This window comes from Salmo trutta, chromosome 4 (genome assembly GCF_901001165.1).
Source record: "Salmo trutta chromosome 4, fSalTru1.1, whole genome shotgun sequence".
Lineage (NCBI taxonomy): Eukaryota > Metazoa > Chordata > Actinopteri > Salmoniformes > Salmonidae > Salmo > Salmo trutta.
Genome location: NC_042960.1, coordinates 23,417,432 through 23,437,018, shown reverse-complemented (window position 1 = coordinate 23,437,018; position 19,587 = coordinate 23,417,432). Strand labels below are relative to the sequence as shown.

Sequence of the window (19,587 nt, the reverse complement as noted above, 5' to 3'; positions counted from 1 at the left end):
ATGTTATGGGTATGCTTGTAATCTTTAAGGACCTGAAATGTTTTCAGGATAAAAAAGAAAGTGAATGAAGCGAAGGCAAAATCCTAGAGAAAAAGCTGGTTCAGTCTGCTTTCCACCAGACACTAGGAGATTAATTCACTTTTCAGCAGGACACCAACTTAAAACACAAGGCCAAATTTACACTGGAGTTGATTACCAAGAAGACAGTGAATGTTCCTGAGTGGCTGAGTTACAGTTTTGACTTAAATCTACTTGAAAATCTATGGCAAGACCTGAAAATGGTTTTCTGGCAATGATCAACAACCAATTTGACAGAGCTTGAAGACTTTTGAAAATAGTAATTGGCAAATGTTGCACAATCCAGGTGTAGAAAACTCTTAGACTTACCCAGAAAGACTCACAGCTGTAATCGCTGCCAAATGTGCTTTTACAAAGTATTGACTCAGGGGTGTGAATACTTACGTAAATTAGATATTTATGTATTTCGTTACATTTGCAAACATTTCTAAAAACATGTTTTCACTTTGCAAAGCTGTCATCAAGGCAAAGGGCTTTGAGGAATCTTAAATATAACATTTTGATTTGTTTAACGCTTTTTTGGTTACTACATGATTCCATATGTGTTATTTCATAGTTTTTAAGTCTTCACTATTATTCTACAATGTAGAAAATAGTAAAAATAAAGAAAAACCCTTGAATTAGTAGGTGTGTCCAAACTTTTGACTGGTACTGTATATACACACTCAACAAAAATATAAATGCAACATGTAAAGTGTTGGTCCCATGTTTCATGAGGTGAAATTAAAGATTCCCAAAATGTTCCATATGCACAAAAAGCTTATTTCTCTCAAATTTTGTGCACAAATTTGTTTAGATCCCTGTTGGTGAGAATTTTTCTTTGGACAAAAGAATCCATCCACCTGACAGGTGTGGCATATCAAGAAGCTGATTAAACAGCATGCTCATTACACAGGTGCGCCTTGTGCTGGGGACAAAAAAAGGCCACTGTAAATGTGCAGTTTTGTCATACAACCCAATGCCACAAGTTTTGAGGGATCGTGCAATTAGCATGCTGACTGTATGAATGTCTACCAGAGCTGTTGCCAGATCATTTTATGTTCATTTCTCTACCATAAGCTGCCTCCAATGTCAACTAACTCTATGCAAAGGAGATGTGCCGCGCTGCATGAGGCAAATGATGGTCACACCACATACTGACTGGTTTATTTCAATTGACTGATTTCCTTATATGAACTGTAATTCAGTAAAATCTTAAATTGTCACATTACGTTTATATTTTTGTTCAGTGTATATATAAAAAACTGCTTGTGTTTCAGTTTGGTTTCTCTAAATTCAACACCAGCAGTGAATTTCAAAACACTGAGAACTAAGAGCAATTGATAAAACACATATTTATATTATTGATCAATCAAACACATTTACCTATTTTATTTTCCTTTGTAACACCATTCAAAGAGAATCATTGGAATACTTACAAGGTGTTGCATAAAAATGTCACAACATGGTAGCTATGGGTCCCATTGTATTCTACAATCTCCATGATTACATAAGCAAAGCCTCTGTGATTTGGGATTAAAGATCAAGTAATTCTGAGGGGGAGGACTGAGGGATTTTGAGAAGGGAAGGATGGAACAGAGAGAGACAGAGGTTTCTTCTAAAGCTCTGTCACATGAGGTGATAGTTATCACTAGGGATGCATGATATATCGGTAAGCATATCGGAATTGGCCGATATTAGCTAAAATGCCAACATCGGCATCGGCTCGATGTCTAGTTTAACGCTGATGTGCAAAACCGATGTCAAAGTTGACGTGCATACCTATATAACGTAGGTAGATGACGTAATGACGCCACGTAAAATATAGCGCTGCATGCACAACACAGCATGCCTAACCTAGCCCACAATGTCTGCTGTGTGGATCGAGCAGTTAACAAGTCGAGCAGTCATTTGAAAGAGTAAGAAAATTTCAGCAAGACGACTCAAAGGCAAAATCCATTAACGCCAAGATAATGGAATTCGTTGCCCTTGACAATCAACCGTTCTTTGTCGTGGGTAATGTTGGCTTTCGCTGACTGGTAGAGCACCGGTACACACTACCAAGTGCGCTATTTTTCAGATGTTGCCCTACCGGAGTTACACAGTATTGTTGAAACTCACATCCATGAGCTACTTGCTATGGGCGTCACTGCTATTAGCTTCACGACTGACATTTGGACCAGTGATGTCAGCCCCATGAGCATTGAGTCTGACAGCACAGTGGGTCGACGAGGATTTCCTACTGAGGAAAGCCGTATTGCATACTCAAGAATGTGCTGGTCCTCATACCGCTGCTGCCATTTCAATGGCATTTGAGAACATGTTTGAAACTCCTATCTCTATTCAAAGGAGTCTGACTCGAGAAATAAGCTCAACTGCGTCTGCAGCAGACATGATACCCTGTCATGGCATTGAAACGCCTGCTCAACAAAAATGCCAACACAGACCGTCGAGTTAACTTATAAAAGTAATCTACTAGAGGTTGTGAACAAGCGATTCGGTGGCGTTCTCTCTGAGCCTCTACTGTGTCGCCACCATGCTCGACGCTAGGTACAAGGACTGCTACTTTGATGCAGACAAACAAGGTTTACGTGAAATGTTAGACTGCTGGACAAGATGGAAACGGACACAGTGTGCACCGAGGAAAAGAGGCCACGGACAGACAGAGCTGAAACTTCACTGCTTGACATGTATGATGAAATCCTGGTTGAGACTGAACAAATGAACAATGAAACAGCACAGCAAGTAAGTGAAAGAAATAGGTTTTGATTATGTGTTACTGGTAATGCGGACATACGTAAATGCCAGCAAATAACTTTTTTTGTGTGTGTTTTAAACTATTTAATTGTACTAGAATGCTTAAGGCCGCTAAAAATGTTAATATCGGTTATGGGTATCGGCCAAATGTTTCATATAGGTGCATCCCTAGTTATCACTAATTGGCTGTCATCATGGGGAAGGGATCAACAGATGAAAGCATGAGCAAGAGAGAGAAGGAGAGGGGTTGGGAGAGTGAAAGCAAAGCAACATACTCCCTTCCAGAAAAGGAGAGGGAAAGCGAGTGGGAGGGAATGTGAGAGAGCGAGAGTAGTGAGAGCTGAAGCACCCAGCCAACATCACAGCATCCCAGATATTGTACCGAGAGGATCGCTCTGGAAGGATATACTATTCAGATCTCTCAGGGGGATATACAGACTGCAGTCATGCATATTCTGCAACCCTACTGCATCAACAGGTGTGTGCGTGTGAGCATATAACAGCCAATGCCAAGTTTCACATTTGAAAAGGAGGATAAACCATTTTGGGAATAACATATCTCTGATGGAGAAGGGGAGAGAGGGAACCAGGAGAGATTGAATGGAGAAATGGGTAGAGAAGGGACAGGTAGAGAGAGGACGGAGAGGGCTATAGAGGAGGAGAGAAGATGGAGAATCACTGAACTCACATTGAAGGCAATGTGCCGTAAGCCAATCATAACTCTCACTTCAACTGTAACTTGATGTTATATAAAGATAGACCAGTAATTTAAATGAAGCACAATTTAGGGATACTTGACGGAGGTTGATCTGTAAAACTGTCATACATGGATGAATGATGTGTCAAGGGAATTAGTCTCCTTGTGACGCCTGTACATGTGTGTGTACGTGGTGTGTGTGCACGAGCATGGTTAAGTGAATGTCCTGGCACGTCCCCCTCCACATAACCACAGAACCCTTGAGGCTGAGTGAATGAAAGAGCCAAAAACGAATGGTGTTGTTAGGGAGTGACTGTGTATTATATTGACCATGTCAGAGAGAATATGCATAGAGAAAGACACAGGGACCCGTCCAGGACAGAGAAAGAGCTCTGTCCTTATGAATCTAGCCTGATCTGCGATAGCTTCCCTTCTGACAAGTGAAGTGAAAGGAAGCGTGAGTGCAGTGGTCAGCCTGCTTGACCAGGCTAAAGAAAACAGCTCCTCCTAAGGGGAGCAGCAGCACACGTCAATGACTTTGATGTTAAAATAAAACAGAAATGCCCAAATAGATGTGTTGTAACATTGGGTATCAACCGATGGTAATGTGTGTGGTGTGTGCTTGGAAACCTCCATTTTCTAAGCGGAAACTACCTTTGTCTGATGAATTTTGTGATTCAATTGCACATATTTCTCTTTCTAGCTCCCCCCTCTGTTTCTAATGTCTCTCTCTCACTCACTCACTCACTCATGTCTTTTCAGGCAGTAGTCCAGATGTTGTATGCCTGGTGTATGTTTTGTTAGATCACTAAGATGGTCATGTTATGTGGATTACGTATAGGAACCAGGTTACTGTGAGCCTAGTAACTGAATGACATTGGGGGATTTTCAGAAGAGTATGTTGTTTGGGGGATGGGAGGTAGTTTGTCCTGTCAATGAAATGGTAGTCAGCTTGTGAAGAGATTTGTATGGCTGCCCTGCTTTGTAGTTGTCTTGTTTTGATCGTGTTTTGGGGTGTGGTGGGATTTTTGGTTACAGGACGGTTGGTGGCGGCTTGTATTTTGGAATGTTATTTTTTAACGTGCTGGCTGTATGTTTGAATTAAAAAGTTAAACCCCCCCCCCCCAGGTGGCCCAATGGACCAAACAGGAAGAGAAAGAACAGCACATGTTCGTTGAAGAGCATGTCTGGTAAGTTCATGTACAAGCCATTGGCCACTATTCCTCAGTTAATGACAAGTCAATGCTCATTTACACATTTTTGTATCATTTAGCTATTCCAAGCACTTACTCTCTAGCCACTCAGCCACATGCTTTGGATACCCTTGTATAAAGTATTTTTATGAGGGGCGAGTTTTATACACACGACAGCATTCCTAGCTGGTCAGTGAAATCATTTAAAAAATATGTATTTTCTCTACTTAAACCATATGGTGTATTACAGTATGTGGAGAATCTGCCAAAGAATTGCTTTCAGTGTTTTAGACTGACGCGGGCACGCGTTTCAGGAGATGAATTGGAGAGAGAAACCATTTATTTTAAGTAGATTGTTCGAAAAGAAGGGACTCCAAGTTAGAATTGTCAGGAATAAATATGTTTAGCTGTGTAGTCTTGGCACCACCACGCAGTAAATGTATTTCTCTACTCTGAATACTTTAGGTGGTGAGTAACTTTAGGATTTCCCCTTGAGTGCTATTAGGTCAGTGTGTGTGTGTGTGTGTGTGTGTGTGTGTGTGTGTGTGTGTGTGTGTGTGTGTGTGTGTGTGTGTGCCCACACAAGACACACACAGACCTAATCAAACACACGCATACACACTTCTCCTGTACATGTGCTTTTGTTGCTCCCATGCTAACACTTTTCTCTTCTTCCTCTCCACCTCCTCCCTCCCTCTCCTCTTCCTCATGTACTCCCTCTTCCTCTTCTTCCCTTCTCCTCCACTTTCTTTCCTCCTCCTTTGCTGCCTCTGTCCTCCTCCTCTTCCTCCTCCTGTACTCCCTCTTCCTCCTCCTGTACTCCCTCTTCTTCCTCCTCTACTCCCTCTTTCCTCCTCTTTCTTTCTCCTCCACTTCCTCTCTCCTCCTCCTCTCCATCTCTCCCTCAGCACTGAACCTCTCTGTCCCGGGATACATCCCCAGCTACTTGGAGAAGGATGAGCCGTGTGTGGTATGTGGAGACAAGGCCACCGGCTACCATTACCGCTGCATCACCTGCGAGGGCTGCAAGGTGAGAGACATGGCCCATGACTGGCCTGTAGGACTTCAAGGACTGGTTTGGTAACATTTTATATGACCTAGGCATTCCACAGTAACTACTAGGGAATAACCTGATTTTACTTTGTATATGCATTAAAGGAGGAAGTGTTATTTAACTGTGTATATTAATAATTTAATTTAACTATCGACAATTATAGCAAAATTGACATATATTAGTGACATTTAAAAAATATATACAGTTGCATCCAAATACCGTATATTGTCACCCTTGCACTTTTCTTAAAGAATTCCCTATTTCTTCGATAAATAAGTTGAAATTGAAAAATAAACTTTGGTCTCCACACCTTGTTATGGAATTTTCAACATTGCAGAACCAATTGTATTTTTGTAAACTTAGCCCCTAAGCTAACAAACTACCAAAGTGGTTGATATTATAACGCCATTATGTTGATAACGTACTTTGAAATAACTAAGTTGATGCAAGCAATGTCCACAGGGTTTCTTCAGGCGCACAATCCAGAAGAACCTTCACCCGGCATACTCCTGTAAGTACGATGGCTGCTGCATCATCGACAAGATCACAAGGAACCAGTGCCAACTGTGTCGCTTCAGGAAGTGCATCGAAGTTGGCATGGCCATGGACCGTGAGTGTCACACTCCATGAGTGTGGAACCATAAGTGTCAACCATATATTTCACAATATATCACATCTACCTTCTCACTGCTTTACATTTCCATTACTTCTACATTTAGTACTGAAATACAGCAGGTTCACAAAACAACTCTGTTTGTGTCCTTAGTGGTGCTGGACGACTCTAAGCGGGTAGCCAAGCGTCGTCTGATTGAGGAGAACCGGGAGAAGAGGAAGAAGGACGAGATCGTGAAGACTCTACAGATGCGTCCAGAGCCTGACAGCTCGGAGTGGGAGCTGATCCGTCATGTGACAGAGGCCCACCACCACACCAACGCGCAGGGCTCCCACTGGAAACAGAAACGCAAGTTCCTGGTGAGATGCTAGGCTAATGCTATGCTAATCTAAAGTTGGCTAGGCTATAGGCTAGGCTAAAATAAGATAGGCTAGGGCTAAGCGAGACTAAGTTAAACTAATCAACACCAGGTATATTTGTGGGTGTACTCGGTTTACTCAGTAAATTAAAAATCTCGAATTGGTGAATAATGGTCCATTCACCAATTCGTGAATGGAGGTTTGACTCACTGGCTGAATTGCACAAGTCACATCTCCTTACTCATTGTTTTATGTCAGATTGTTGTTTTATGTAATCTGCAATGATTGGTTGAGGACTGCTTGTCACATAGGAATGCCACCTCCTGTGGGGAGACATTGCTCCATTGCATTCCTACTAACAGTAGGAATGCCATTCAGAAAAGCACTTACTGAATCTGCCCTGTTGCTATAGCAACCAATTCTACGTAGCCCCCTCTGAGAGGAAAGTAATTCCCCCATACACATGTGTCTCCGTAGTGATGGTTGCCTTGGCGCTGAGGTCCAAACAGTTGTTGCCTGGCAACCAGGCCAAGGAGACATAGCATGCAGAGGCTATGTTAAAATGGTTTTATTGTTGAAAGTAAAGTCGACGTGGATCTGCTCAGAATGGATTGATCCAGTGCATATCTGAGGTGTTGATAACAACAGCCTCGAAAACAAGCATAACAGAAGGAGCACTGGTACAATCTCACGCACTCACTCACTCAGAACATCACCTCACTCACCTCACTCACTCAGTACATCACCTCACTCACTCAGTACATCACCTCACTCACTCACTCACTCACTCACTCACTCACTCGGTACATCGTTTTACTCACTCACTCAGTACATCAACTCACACGCACGCGCACACACACAAAACAGGCTGCACTGTGAAGCACACATGCGGAGATCATCCGTTCACCTACTCTGCGTCTCACAAAGACACGGTGGTTGGAACCAAAAATCTCAAATTTGGACTCATCAGACCAAAGGACAGATTTCCATTGGTCTAATGTCCATTGCTAGTGTTTCTTGGCCTCTTCTTCATATTGGTGTCCTTTAGTAGTGGTTTCTTTGCAGAAATTCAACCATGAAGGCCTGATTCACGCAGTCTCCTCTGAACAGTTGATGTTGAGATGTGTCTATTACTTGAACTCTGTAAAGCATTTATTTGGGCTGCAATTTCTGAGGCTGGTAACTCTAATTAACTTATCCTCTGCAGCAGAGGTAACTCTGGGTCTTCCTTTCCTGTGGCGGTCCTCATGAGAGCCAGTTTCATCATAGCGCTTGATGGTTTTATCAACAAAGTTCTTGAAATTTTCCGCATTTACTGACCTTCATGTCTTAAAGAAATGATGGACTGTCGTTTCTCTTTGCATATTTGAGTTGTCCTTGCTATAATATAGACTTGGTCTTTTACCAAATAGGGCTATTTTCTGTAAACCACCCCTACCTTGTCACAACACAACTGATTGTCTCAAACGCATTAAGAAGGAAAGAAATTCCACAAATGAACTTTTAACAAGGAACACCTGTTAATTACAATGCATTCCAGGTGACTACTTCATGAATCTGGTTGAGAGAATGCCAAGAGTGTTCAAAGCTGTCACCAAGGCAAGGGGTGGCTACTTTGAAGAATCTCAAATATAAAATATTTGTTAATTTGTTAAAAAAAATATTGGGTTACTACATGATTCCATATGTGTTGTTTTCATAGTTTTGATGTGTTCACTATTATTCTACAATGTAGAAAATAGTAAAAATAAAGAAAAACCCTTGAATGAGTAGGTGTGTCCAAACTTTTGACTGCTTCTGTATATTTGAAAATAAAGGTAGTGGAATATTGGGATGTATTTGGAAATACACTTGGAAAGTACTCAAATACACACACGTTTATTTTCAAGTACACATTTTTAAATACTCCATGCATTTGAACCCAGGTCTGTTAGGTCCTAGGGGGTTTTGAAATAATGTATTTGGAAACAACTATTTACAAATAGTTTCAATTAGTAGGCTATTTATAGGAAATCATTTAAAAATACTTCAAATGGAAGTAGTTTATTTCTGCCACATTATTTGGAAATACTCAAATGCAATGAAAATAAGTATATAAATACAAAATATTTAAATGAGCATAACTTTGAACCCAGGTCTGGTGACAACCGAAATTTCAAACCAGAAGGTTGATTAATGTGTTTGCCCAGTGGGACTATTCATTAGACGCCATCTTTGTGTCCCCAGCCTGAGGACATAGGTCAGTCCCCCGGGGCTCCCACCCCAGACGGAGACAAGGTAGATCTGGAGGCCTTCAGCGAGTTTACCAAGATCATCACCCCCGCCATCACACGTGTCGTCGACTTTGCCAAAAAACTTACCATGTTCTCAGAGGTGGGTTTAAAGTGCTTTGTGTAGTGTGTGCGTGTGTGCCTGTGTGTTTGTGTGTATCGGTCTCTGTCCTGTGTCCTCATTTGGCCCTGTGAGTCTCTAATGGGGCTCATCAACACACACTTGACTGTGATTACCTCCTCCTGTTTCTCCTCCTTCAGCAGAACTGTTTGTTATGGTGTGTGTGTCTGTCTGTTCATTCCTACGTGTGTGCGTTATTACACTTGTTATATTGTATATTCACCACTGCCTCCTCTATATGACTCATACTGCTCTATAATGAGGACATAATGCTGCTGTTTCACACACACACACACACACACACACACACACACACAGTACTCACCGTCATCCACAGTCTCCGACAGACAGTCCCGAAAGGTTGTGATTCACCAGTTATGTAGTCTGTAGCTGGCCTATCATTATAAATAACTGTCTCACTAGCCAGCAGAGGAATAATGTCGCGAACTGTTGTGGTTATGTTAGCTGCTAGAATTACTGGATATTTAGTAACATGATCTCTGTCAGTTTGTTCCCAGGCTGTGTATAATGTACATATGCCCTATAGTTACCTTGTGAGACCTGCAGTGTGTGTGTGTGTTAACCTTAAGTGCTTTCTACTTCAGCTGACTATAGGTTTCCTCTCAGGCCCCTCACTGCCATGGGATGACCTGATTGTGTTTATGTTGTGTACACTCTAACAGTCTCCCTCTCCTCCCTCCAGCTGCCTTGTGAGGACCAGATCATCCTATTGAAAGGCTGCTGTATGGAGATCATGTCGCTTCGTGCCGCTGTGCGCTACGACCCAGAGAGCGAGACGCTTACCCTGAGCGGCGAGATGGCGGTGAAGAGGGAGCAGCTGAAGAATGGTGGGCTGGGCGTGGTGTCGGACGCCATCTTTGATTTGGGCAAGAGTCTGGCGCAGTTTAACCTGGACGACTCGGAGGTGGCCCTGCTGCAGGCTGTGCTCCTCATGAGCTCAGGTGAGGAGCCAGGAGGCTGTGAAAGGTTATAACAACTCTATGAACATACATAATAGCTATGAAAACACATAAGTGCTTTGAACAGACATATCAGCTCTATGAACAAACGCAACTGCTCTATTAACAGATGGAAGGACAGAGGATCATAACCACTTTAAGAACAGACATAACCACTTTAAGAACAGACATAACCACTTTATGAACAAAGAACAGCTGTATGAACACACTGAAGGTCTCCCTATGTTTGTAACATTTTATGAACAAGCTTCAATATCTCTACCATTTCTATATTATTATTATTATTATTATTATTATTATTATTATTATTATTATTGGTCTTTAATGGTATGTATTTTGCATTCCTCTCAGATCGCTCGGGCCTGACGTCGGTAGATAAGATAGAGAAGTGCCAGGAGACGTACCTGCTTGCCTTCGAGCACTACATCAACCACCGCAAGCACAACATTCCCCACTTCTGGCCCAAGCTGCTGATGAAGGTGACGGACCTGAGGATGATCGGGGCGTGCCACGCCAGCCGCTTCCTCCACATGAAGGTGGAGTGTCCCAACGAACTCTTCCCTCCGCTCTTCCTGGAGGTCTTCGAGGACCAGGAAGTATGAGATGACCCCTGACTTTTGACCTGGAAGAGATAGAAGAGAGAGGGGGGAATAATGAGGGGAAAAGAAAAGGAGTAAAAATTGGCCTCTTTCTTCATTTTGTGAAACACAATATCACCACCAGCAACACGGATAGTCACCAAGAAAAAAGTCACAGAGAAAAAGAAAAAGGCTTTCTTTTGCATAGCCATTTTGATGATTTGTTTCTGTCCCCTCCTGGCTGCACTTGGGGCTCTTGTGGCTGCTGGGCCCCACTTTGAGTTGGGGTGTGGGGCCCCCCTCTAAAGTGGGGTTCTCTGGCTGCGGGGCCCCCCCTCTCTGAGTTGATGGTCTATGACCGCGCTGTGCGTCTCTATCTAACAGAGAAGCTAACAGCCCTGAGCGGTGTGCTGCTCCTGTGTTGTTATACACCTGGTGCACATGTATGCAAACCAAACCACCGAGGTCTGGTTGGAGTACTGGTACTGGTGGAGCTCTGTGTTAGTGGAAGGCAATCACTCTGAGAGGCAGATGGTTGACACATACATACACACTTACAATCACACAATTTTACAAAATCAAACCTCACACATACAGCCACTGATGTACATCTACATTCACCTAACACACACACACTACTATAGACAAACATATTCATACAGTACATGGACTGACATAGCTTTTCAGAGCTGCCCATCACTCGAGGAGGGCAGATAGCTACTTTATTTTGTCCCACAATCAAGCTTCCATCAGGGGGCTCCACCCTTCAACCAGCTCCCCTCTTCACCAGCCTCCTCACCAGCCTCCACTGGGACAGTTACCAAGTGTACCCCCACACTTTTCTCTTTTGGACTCTTCCCTTCCACCCCTGATGTGCAGCCCAAACTCCTCCTAGCCAAGACGTGTACTCGTGAGCCTACCTCATTTACACAGAGTTGCACATATACCTCCCTTTATGACAATGCAAACACACATACCTATTTATGAATACAAACAATATCACATTTGTTGTGCAATGGTGCAAGTGTACCTGCATTTATATACGCAACCCTTTACCCTCACACATACAAGTACTGAATAGCTATCTTACTGCATGTATACAGTACACCGGTCTACCTGCATGCACATGTAACTCTGTACCTGCATAATACCCACTGGTTTACCTCCATATACTTCTCATCATATACATACCTCTCTTAACCCGTATGTATATATACATGCCTGTCTAGCTGAATACACATATATACATATATACAGTAAACATAACTGTCTACCTGTGTATATGTGTACCTCTCCTATACATACCTCTCTCTGTGTGAAAACAATAGTTTGCTGTTCTTTTACTTCATATGACAGTTGATCCTCACCTAGGTTGCGTCATTCCATTACATCCACTAAACCTCCACTACATCTCCCGTTTGGGCTGGGCTGCACTGCACTTCCTGGTTGCAGACTGTGTGTGTCTCCTCTATGTTGCCCTGCCCATCACACAGGACTCCCACCCCCTCTGATGTGGGATTGGTTGAGGGACTGGGGGGGGGAGGGGTCACTGACAGATTCTACCTCACCTCTCATGTCAGTGCAGCTGCCCCTCTGAGTGCAAAACAAATACACTTCCACAGTTGTCAATATGGACCTGTTTGGTCCCCTACAACACCGTTCAGTATGGTTCTATGACCCCTGAAATTGTGAGAGGCCGCAGATCTTTTACACTTTTCTTTTTGAAGTATTTTTATCACACAGGACCAAGTCTCATACTGGATTCCCCTATGTATGTTCAAGACAGGACAAACAACAAACCCACTGGTGGTATAAATATTCTCTGTCTGATGACAAACTCAAAGGAAACTTTCTTTTGGAGGAAAAGACAGACAGTACACCTTGGAAGCCAAATGAGCTCAATGGACGGGCCAGGCCAAAGCGTTGTTAATGTGGTAAGAAAACACGAAAAAGACTCCAGTCTTTAACTCAGTTCAGCAGTATTCACCTGTGGATGGAAACCCTGGTTCTCAATGTGGCAGGTCCAGAGACAAGACCGAGAGTCCTAGCCGATGCAACCTGCCACATAACGTACTTTATACAGCATCATTCACAGTAGCAACCCCCTTTCCCCTAAAGTGTGAAAAGTGGTTGCCCCAGAGAGCCACAAAGCCTTTGAGATGACTCTGACTGTCCTCCCTACACATCCAATCCTACACCCAGCCAGCTATGAGCTTTCGCTACATGTCCCCCTCCCCTCTCCTTCAAAGCCATTGACAGGTATTTGTTTTGCACTAAAGTGATGTCTCCCCCTGTATTTTCCTATATATGCCCTCTGTTGCTATACCTCCCTTCTCCTGCAGTCTTATCCTAATCCCTAGCTTCAGCACGGTGCCTAACATTCTGTCACTACACACACACACTCTCAGTATTACCACAAGGGGATTTAAAGGAACCTAGAAAATAGGATGTCATTCAAACACATGCGCAGAGATGTGATATAGCTCACTTGAAAAAGAGATGCCGATCTCATTGTGACTTTAATGCTTAAATAAAGGATACATAGAAGATATGCAGCATAATGATAATCAACTCTATCACTGTGAACGAGCCAGGCTTTGACCAGACGGTTGGTTTGGATAAGGTGTAGAATAGGGTTGGCTTTAACTGTGAACGACATGGAAATGTTCCCCAGAGGGGTCGTGATTAACAACATCTAGAAGAAAGGGGAGCTTTTCCACACAGCCAGTGGTCCCCAGACTTCTGACAATCTCACACAGAATCAGACTCACCAGCACCGCAGCGCACACTGCCTTCAGACACCATCAATCACACCAGCACAGCTGATGGATCCTCAGGCTCTCACTGGCCATCCTCGTGCCAGGACAGTGTGGATACAATCAACCGACAAATGTTATCTTAGGTATGTCCTTCCACGCTACCCCCACAGCTTCCATTCTCCACACTGTTTCTATTGCACCACCTTAACTAACCACACTACTAAACCAGGAATATCATCTACATTCTAGAACTTAACACATTTCTTCCCGGACACAAATTAACTTCTTTAAATGGAGAATCTCCATCGAACACGCTTCTTAGTCCAGGACTAGGCTTAATTTGGGTCCAGGAAACTAGCCCCAATCTCCACCCTCCCCTTTAAGACAATCTCATGCTTTGCCCTCACTCGCTTTAACCTCCCCATAACTCCTTCCTCCCCACAACATGGCTGTCTTGCTCCCCTCTGAACATCCAATCAAACCCCAAGCAAAAGTAGCACTTAGAGAGGAAAGGAAATCCCAGGTACATGAATGATATGTCGTCATGAGGAATGTAAAAAAATATATATACTTTTTATTTTTTATTTCACCTTTATTTAACCAGGTAGACCAGTTGAGAAAAAGTTCTCATTTATAACTACGACCTGGCCAAGATAAAGCAAAGCAGTGCGACACAAACAACACAGAGTTACACATGGGATAAACAAACTTACAGTCAATGACACAATAGAAACATATATATACAGTGTGTGCAAATGTAGTAAGATTAGGGAGGTAATGCAATAAATAGGCCATAGTGGCGAAATAATTACAATTTTGCAATTAAACACTGGACAATGTGCAGAAGATGAATGTGCAAGTAGAGATACTGGGGTGTAAAGGAGCAAAAAAATGAATAACAACATGGGGATGAGGTAGTTGGGTGGGTGCTGCTATGGTGACCAGTAAGCTGTGATAAGGCGGGACTTTACCTAGCAAAGACTTATAGATGACCTGGAGCCAGTGGGTTTGGTGACGAATATGAAGCGAGGGCCAGCCAACGAGAGCATACAGGTCGCAGTGGTGGGTAGTATATGGGGCTTTGGTGACAAAACGGATGGCACTGTAATAGACTGCATCCAATTTGCTGAGTAAATTGTTGGAGGCTATTTTGTAAATTACATCGCCGAAGTCAAGGATTGGTAGGATAGTCAGTTTTACAAGGGTATGTTTGGCAGCATGAGTGAAGGATGCTTTGTTGCGAAATAAGAAGCCGATTCTAGATTTAATTTTGGATTGGAGATGCTTAATGTGAGTGTGGAAGGAGAGTTTACAGTCTAACCAGACACCTAGGTATTTGTAGTTGTCCACATATTCTAAGTCAGAATCGTCCAGAGTAATGATGCTAGACGGGCGGGCGGGTGCGGGCAGCGATCGGTTGAACTAGAGAAATGAACTGGAGAAATGGAAAAGTACCAGACTGAAAATGTTGTGCACTAATAAGTGTCGTTCTGCATATTTGTGAACTGGATGGATGGATATTGGATGATGTCACACTTCCGGGGTGAAATGATGTTTGTCTGACAGATTGATCTCAATAAAGCCCAGAAACGGAGGGAAAGAAAAGACGACTAGTTCACGACTTGGATAATTATGTTGAGTTTTTTTATTGTTGTTTGTTGTTTAACAGTTGATTTAATTTCTCAGTTAATGTCTGTGTTGTCAGAGCTTGTCTGATATGATGCTTTACTGTGTAAAACAAACAGCTGTAGACACTTTCTGAACATCTGTGCAGTGTAGGCGTGTGTCTCAAATGGCCCCCTATTTGTGACGCAGACTAGGTCTTCATGAAACTTCACTTTTGATCTCAGCTGGTTTGTATTGTTAGCTCAAGGTGGAAGACTGACCTGGGTTCTGCTCTAACCAATCTTAACCTTGATCTATAGATGGGTTAAAGTAAAACTGACTTTAGATGACAGCTTGGTGGAAACGTCACTCCATGGATTTGCCGTCTGTCTGTCTTAATGTAAACAGGAATATTATATACGTTTTTTAAGAAAAAGTATTACTGTAAAAAAAGATACGAGCTATAAAAATTACAAAACAGAAACCAAAAAAGAGAGATTTAAACAACTATTCATACATCAGACAATGAAGTGGAAACAGAATGAAAAGGAGTTGTGGTTCGCGTGCATGGATAGCCAGCCGCTGTATCGTACGCTCACATTGTTTGTGGGAAGCTTCTTGACAGGAACTGTATATAAAATGACACCATCTTAAATTCAGAGGTATTTGAGTCTTTTGACATTCGCTCTGAAGTGCAGTTTCTCACAACCACTTCCTGTAATAGGCTCAGGATAGACTCACAGGATTAGGAGATGTTTAGGTGAGGTTCCCTCCACATAATGTGTTTTAGGATGTTCTGTCCTGGCTCAGTATTGAATGTAGCTCAACAAGATCTATGTCACAACTCTTGTTTATGTCCCTCATCACTGTCTAACCAAGCCTGGTCCCAGATTAGGCTGTCTTGTAAACTCCTATGGTCATTATCACGGCAAGTTGGAAAGAGTGCACAAACCGGTCTGGAGGCAGGCTATGTCGGTATCCATAACGCTAGGCAAATCATACAGACATTGCTGCTCTGCAGAATGCGATAGTGGTTCTTGTGCCCAGACATTCACGGATTGATTATTTTTGTTAGATGTTTCATAGGTTATGACAAAAAAACATACATCAAGAGATGGTGGCATCCCAGAGCTCTTTTTATTTGTATTGTTAAAAAGTTAGACTTGCTTATGTCAAACGTTGTTAACATCCAGTTTCTTACCTGGGTACGTTTCCCTTCCTCCACCTGCTCTTGAGGCAATTATTTTTATGAAATCAGCCATTGAACTATGTCCAAACAATCTTAAGCGGTGTGCTTTCTCTTCTCTCAACTTACCTTCATGAACACTGGTCTGAAAGGACCAGATAAGTGAAAGCAGTATGGTGGAAACTCATCCATTTCCTGTCAATTTTCAGTGGTAATCATTAGTCAAGTACAGTATATAGAATGGGAGATTGTGGGTTAACTGGGAGCGAACACAGTATAGGCAGAGGGAAAAGTCCAATAACTACTCCTGTGTTTCTCAATCCTGGTCTTTGGCAAGGCAAGAGTATTGCCCAAATATTGCTGACAAGCAAATTACCCTCTTGAGGTTTCAGTTGAACACTTATCTGCTCTTCCCACCAGTTGAATGGTGTAGAGCAGGTCTGATTGGAGATGGATGGGATACTAAAGTTTCTATACTCAACTCAAGGACCGGGATTGGGGAAACACTTTTATACACCATATTGGTTCTGGTAAAAAAGAAAAACATCTGACATTTCCAATGAGATGAACTGTGTAGAGGTGTTAACAAATTTGCTCAGGTCTGACTCAATGTTATGTAGAGTGGTGAATGGAGGCTATAGAATTCTGTGTTTGTGGGAGGTGGTTGAAGATACAATTCCTAATGTGATGAGTAGGCCTAGAGTCGGTAACAGTAGTCACTGCAGTGCAGCCTAATAAGTTAATTTAATTCACAACTGTTTGGGCCTACGGAAAGAGGGGAGATGCAGATTGTACAATATGATGTCTATCTGGCCTGGTGAAGGAAATTATAGTATAAAAAAATTCAGAGGCACAGACTCTGTGAGTGAAGGGGGCTGGGATTCTGGGAATATGTTTTCTCACCGTGGATGGCAGATGCGCTCCGATGGTCACTCAATATTGGGAGATTTGGTAGCCTAACTACAGACAGATTAGGGTCTTTTCTTTTCAGCCGTAGCCATTTGACTTCAAAACTGTGTTTTTCCAGCAATTGTATTTTGAAATATAAGGCCAATTTTAGCTGCTGTTTACTGACAGCCGCAACTCCACAATCAGCTGTTTGAAATTAAGCCAGCTGCCCAAATTGCAGGCTGTGTGGGCCACGCTTGTGATTAAAACAACTCCCAGCTATTTTGTAAAGGAAGCTATTAATCTTCTGGCTACATTATCCTCTGGTGTAGTATTTTGAATAATTGTATTTATTTAGGCATATGTACAAACAGGACTAATTATTTAATTTTGGCACGTTTAATAATTATTTAATTTTGGCAATTTACCAGTTGGTGCTGCACCTACTTCAGCACTCCTACTTCCCGCGGCTATGGTCATGTTCCTAATGAAGGCACAAAATGGGAGAAACTGTTTCGAATTCGAAGTAGCCTACTAGAATGACCTTTCGAATAAGAGTTCTCATTTTGGTTTTCCCTTAAAAAAAGGTATTGATAGTGAATGCGACCGTAGGTTGTCAGGTTATAGATTCAGCACCCGTCAGTTTGTTTAACTTAGCTTATTTTTAAGCTTTATCTCAAGAGTTTAGAATTGACAAGGTGATACAGAGGTGGAGAAGGGAGGAAGTTGGAAAGGACAACTTGGGGTTGAACCCAGGTCTCCGGCATGTGGGGAGTGTTACCACTACACCATATCTGGCCAATAAATCATAAAGTTTGGACAGATAATCTCTTCATATGGTATTATTGCTTGAGAAAAAGCATATATTATAACTATGCAAGTTGATGCACAGTAGTGGTTCTTCTCGTCTTTTTTTCCCCCATTTTGATGGCCGCTTGTTGACACATTTTCTCTTATAAAACTGCAATTTTAGCTCAAGTGAAAGCACCGGATGCAAGCCTCAATGTGTGTCTCTCCCCCAGAAAAACACAACCTCATGCAGTCATCATCAGGGTTTCTCAGCCTAGGTCCTACAAGTATTAAAGTTATATAAATGTTACTGTTGTTAACCCATGTGGCTATGTTGTGCCAAGGTTCTTAATCAAATAATAACTTTCAGGGTTTTTGTCAAAATAACATTTTAAAAAGTATATATAATTGAATTGTACAAACAGTGTACTACTATGACACAAACACACACGAGACAATTCCGGAAATGCACTGTGATTCCTGTCACCTGCTGCTCAAGCCAGTGTTCTGTTCACGTTGCGTATATTATATTGACGGATGGTGTTATGTCCGATATGTGTTGTTCTGTGTTGGGCTGACTGGTCCAAACAATCAACCAGCGCAATTGTAAAATGTGGTTTTGAGATTTGTGTTCATTGTTTTAAAAGAAAATATTTCTACTGTTGTTGTTGCTAGTCTAGTCGCAATATATGTATCTAATAAATACATACTCTCTTTATCTGTCTTTATCTGTCTTGTTACAGGGTCTGTTTTCAACTTGAACCTGAATAAGTACAGTACCGTGAACTCCATATGAGGTTGCTTTAGATTGTTGTGGAGGAGATGATGTCATAAAGGCAGTCTTCCTCTCCACCAATCCCAGCCTGTCAAACCTTGTTCACTGTGCAACAGACTGTCAGAGCTTCAAAACAGAGCTGCTCCCTCCGGGTCAGACAGGTTGCAAACGTCTCTGAGTTCACAGAGTAACACACACACACAGGCTGACAGACTCACTCAGACATCCGTTACAGATTTCTCTGCTCAGGAGAGTGCTTGCAGCACCACAGAAAGGCACAAAAATAGCACACATACACACTTTCACTCCCATATACACACACATCAAATTGCATTACATTAAAAAAGGACACTACTTAGTGCTCAAACCCACATTTAGAAACTTTGCAGATACTGTATATGAGACTGTAGTTTAAATGAAACCAGAGCTTGTGAGTAATGTGAAGTGTCCATGTCATCAATACAATGTTTGAGCACGTGCCTGGGCACAGGTTAATTCAAGCATGAGTTTCTTCACTCTGTGAATCTAAATGGCCTGCCGTCCACACGTCATATAGTATATACAACAATACCGCCCAACCCCCTCTACACACACACTCATGCAAAACAGTGTTACATAAACAGTAGCGGTGCATGGGTAAAATCACTGGGGAAGCTGAGCAATATTACAACCTATGTGTTGTGATAATTGTTATTTGCTCTATAACCTGTTAATTCATATGCCTTGCAACCGTGATATATTCCGTTCTTACTTAAGTGTGCTGCACCTATCATTGCTGGTTCAGTGACACACATTTTTAATCTAACATTAAGCACAGGAAATATCCCTAAGGTGTGGAAAGCAGCTTTTGTTTTGCCATTACATAAGGGAGGTGACGGTAGTGATTTGGATAACTATCGACCCATC

At 42.3% G+C, this 19,587-nt stretch overlaps 1 protein-coding gene across 6 annotated transcripts in view; it reads left to right on the top strand.

Annotated features, from left to right (window-relative positions):
• LOC115192090 (thyroid hormone receptor alpha) overlaps positions 1-14,000 on the top strand; it is an 86,916-nt gene extending 72,916 nt beyond the window's left edge. For all 6 annotated transcript variants that reach the window (XM_029750213.1, XM_029750210.1, XM_029750211.1 and 3 more), the window contains 7 exons: positions 4,640-4,701; positions 5,613-5,734; positions 6,221-6,368; positions 6,525-6,730; positions 8,957-9,103; positions 9,825-10,083; positions 10,453-14,000. In XM_029750213.1, the coding sequence (XP_029606073.1) occupies positions 4,640-4,701; positions 5,613-5,734; positions 6,221-6,368; positions 6,525-6,730; positions 8,957-9,103; positions 9,825-10,083; positions 10,453-10,703 (1,195 nt within the window). In that variant the 3' untranslated portion in view covers positions 10,704-14,000. The remainder of the gene's footprint in view (positions 1-4,639; positions 4,702-5,612; positions 5,735-6,220; positions 6,369-6,524; positions 6,731-8,956; positions 9,104-9,824; positions 10,084-10,452) is intronic.
• The last annotated feature ends 5,587 nt before the right edge of the window (positions 14,001-19,587 follow it).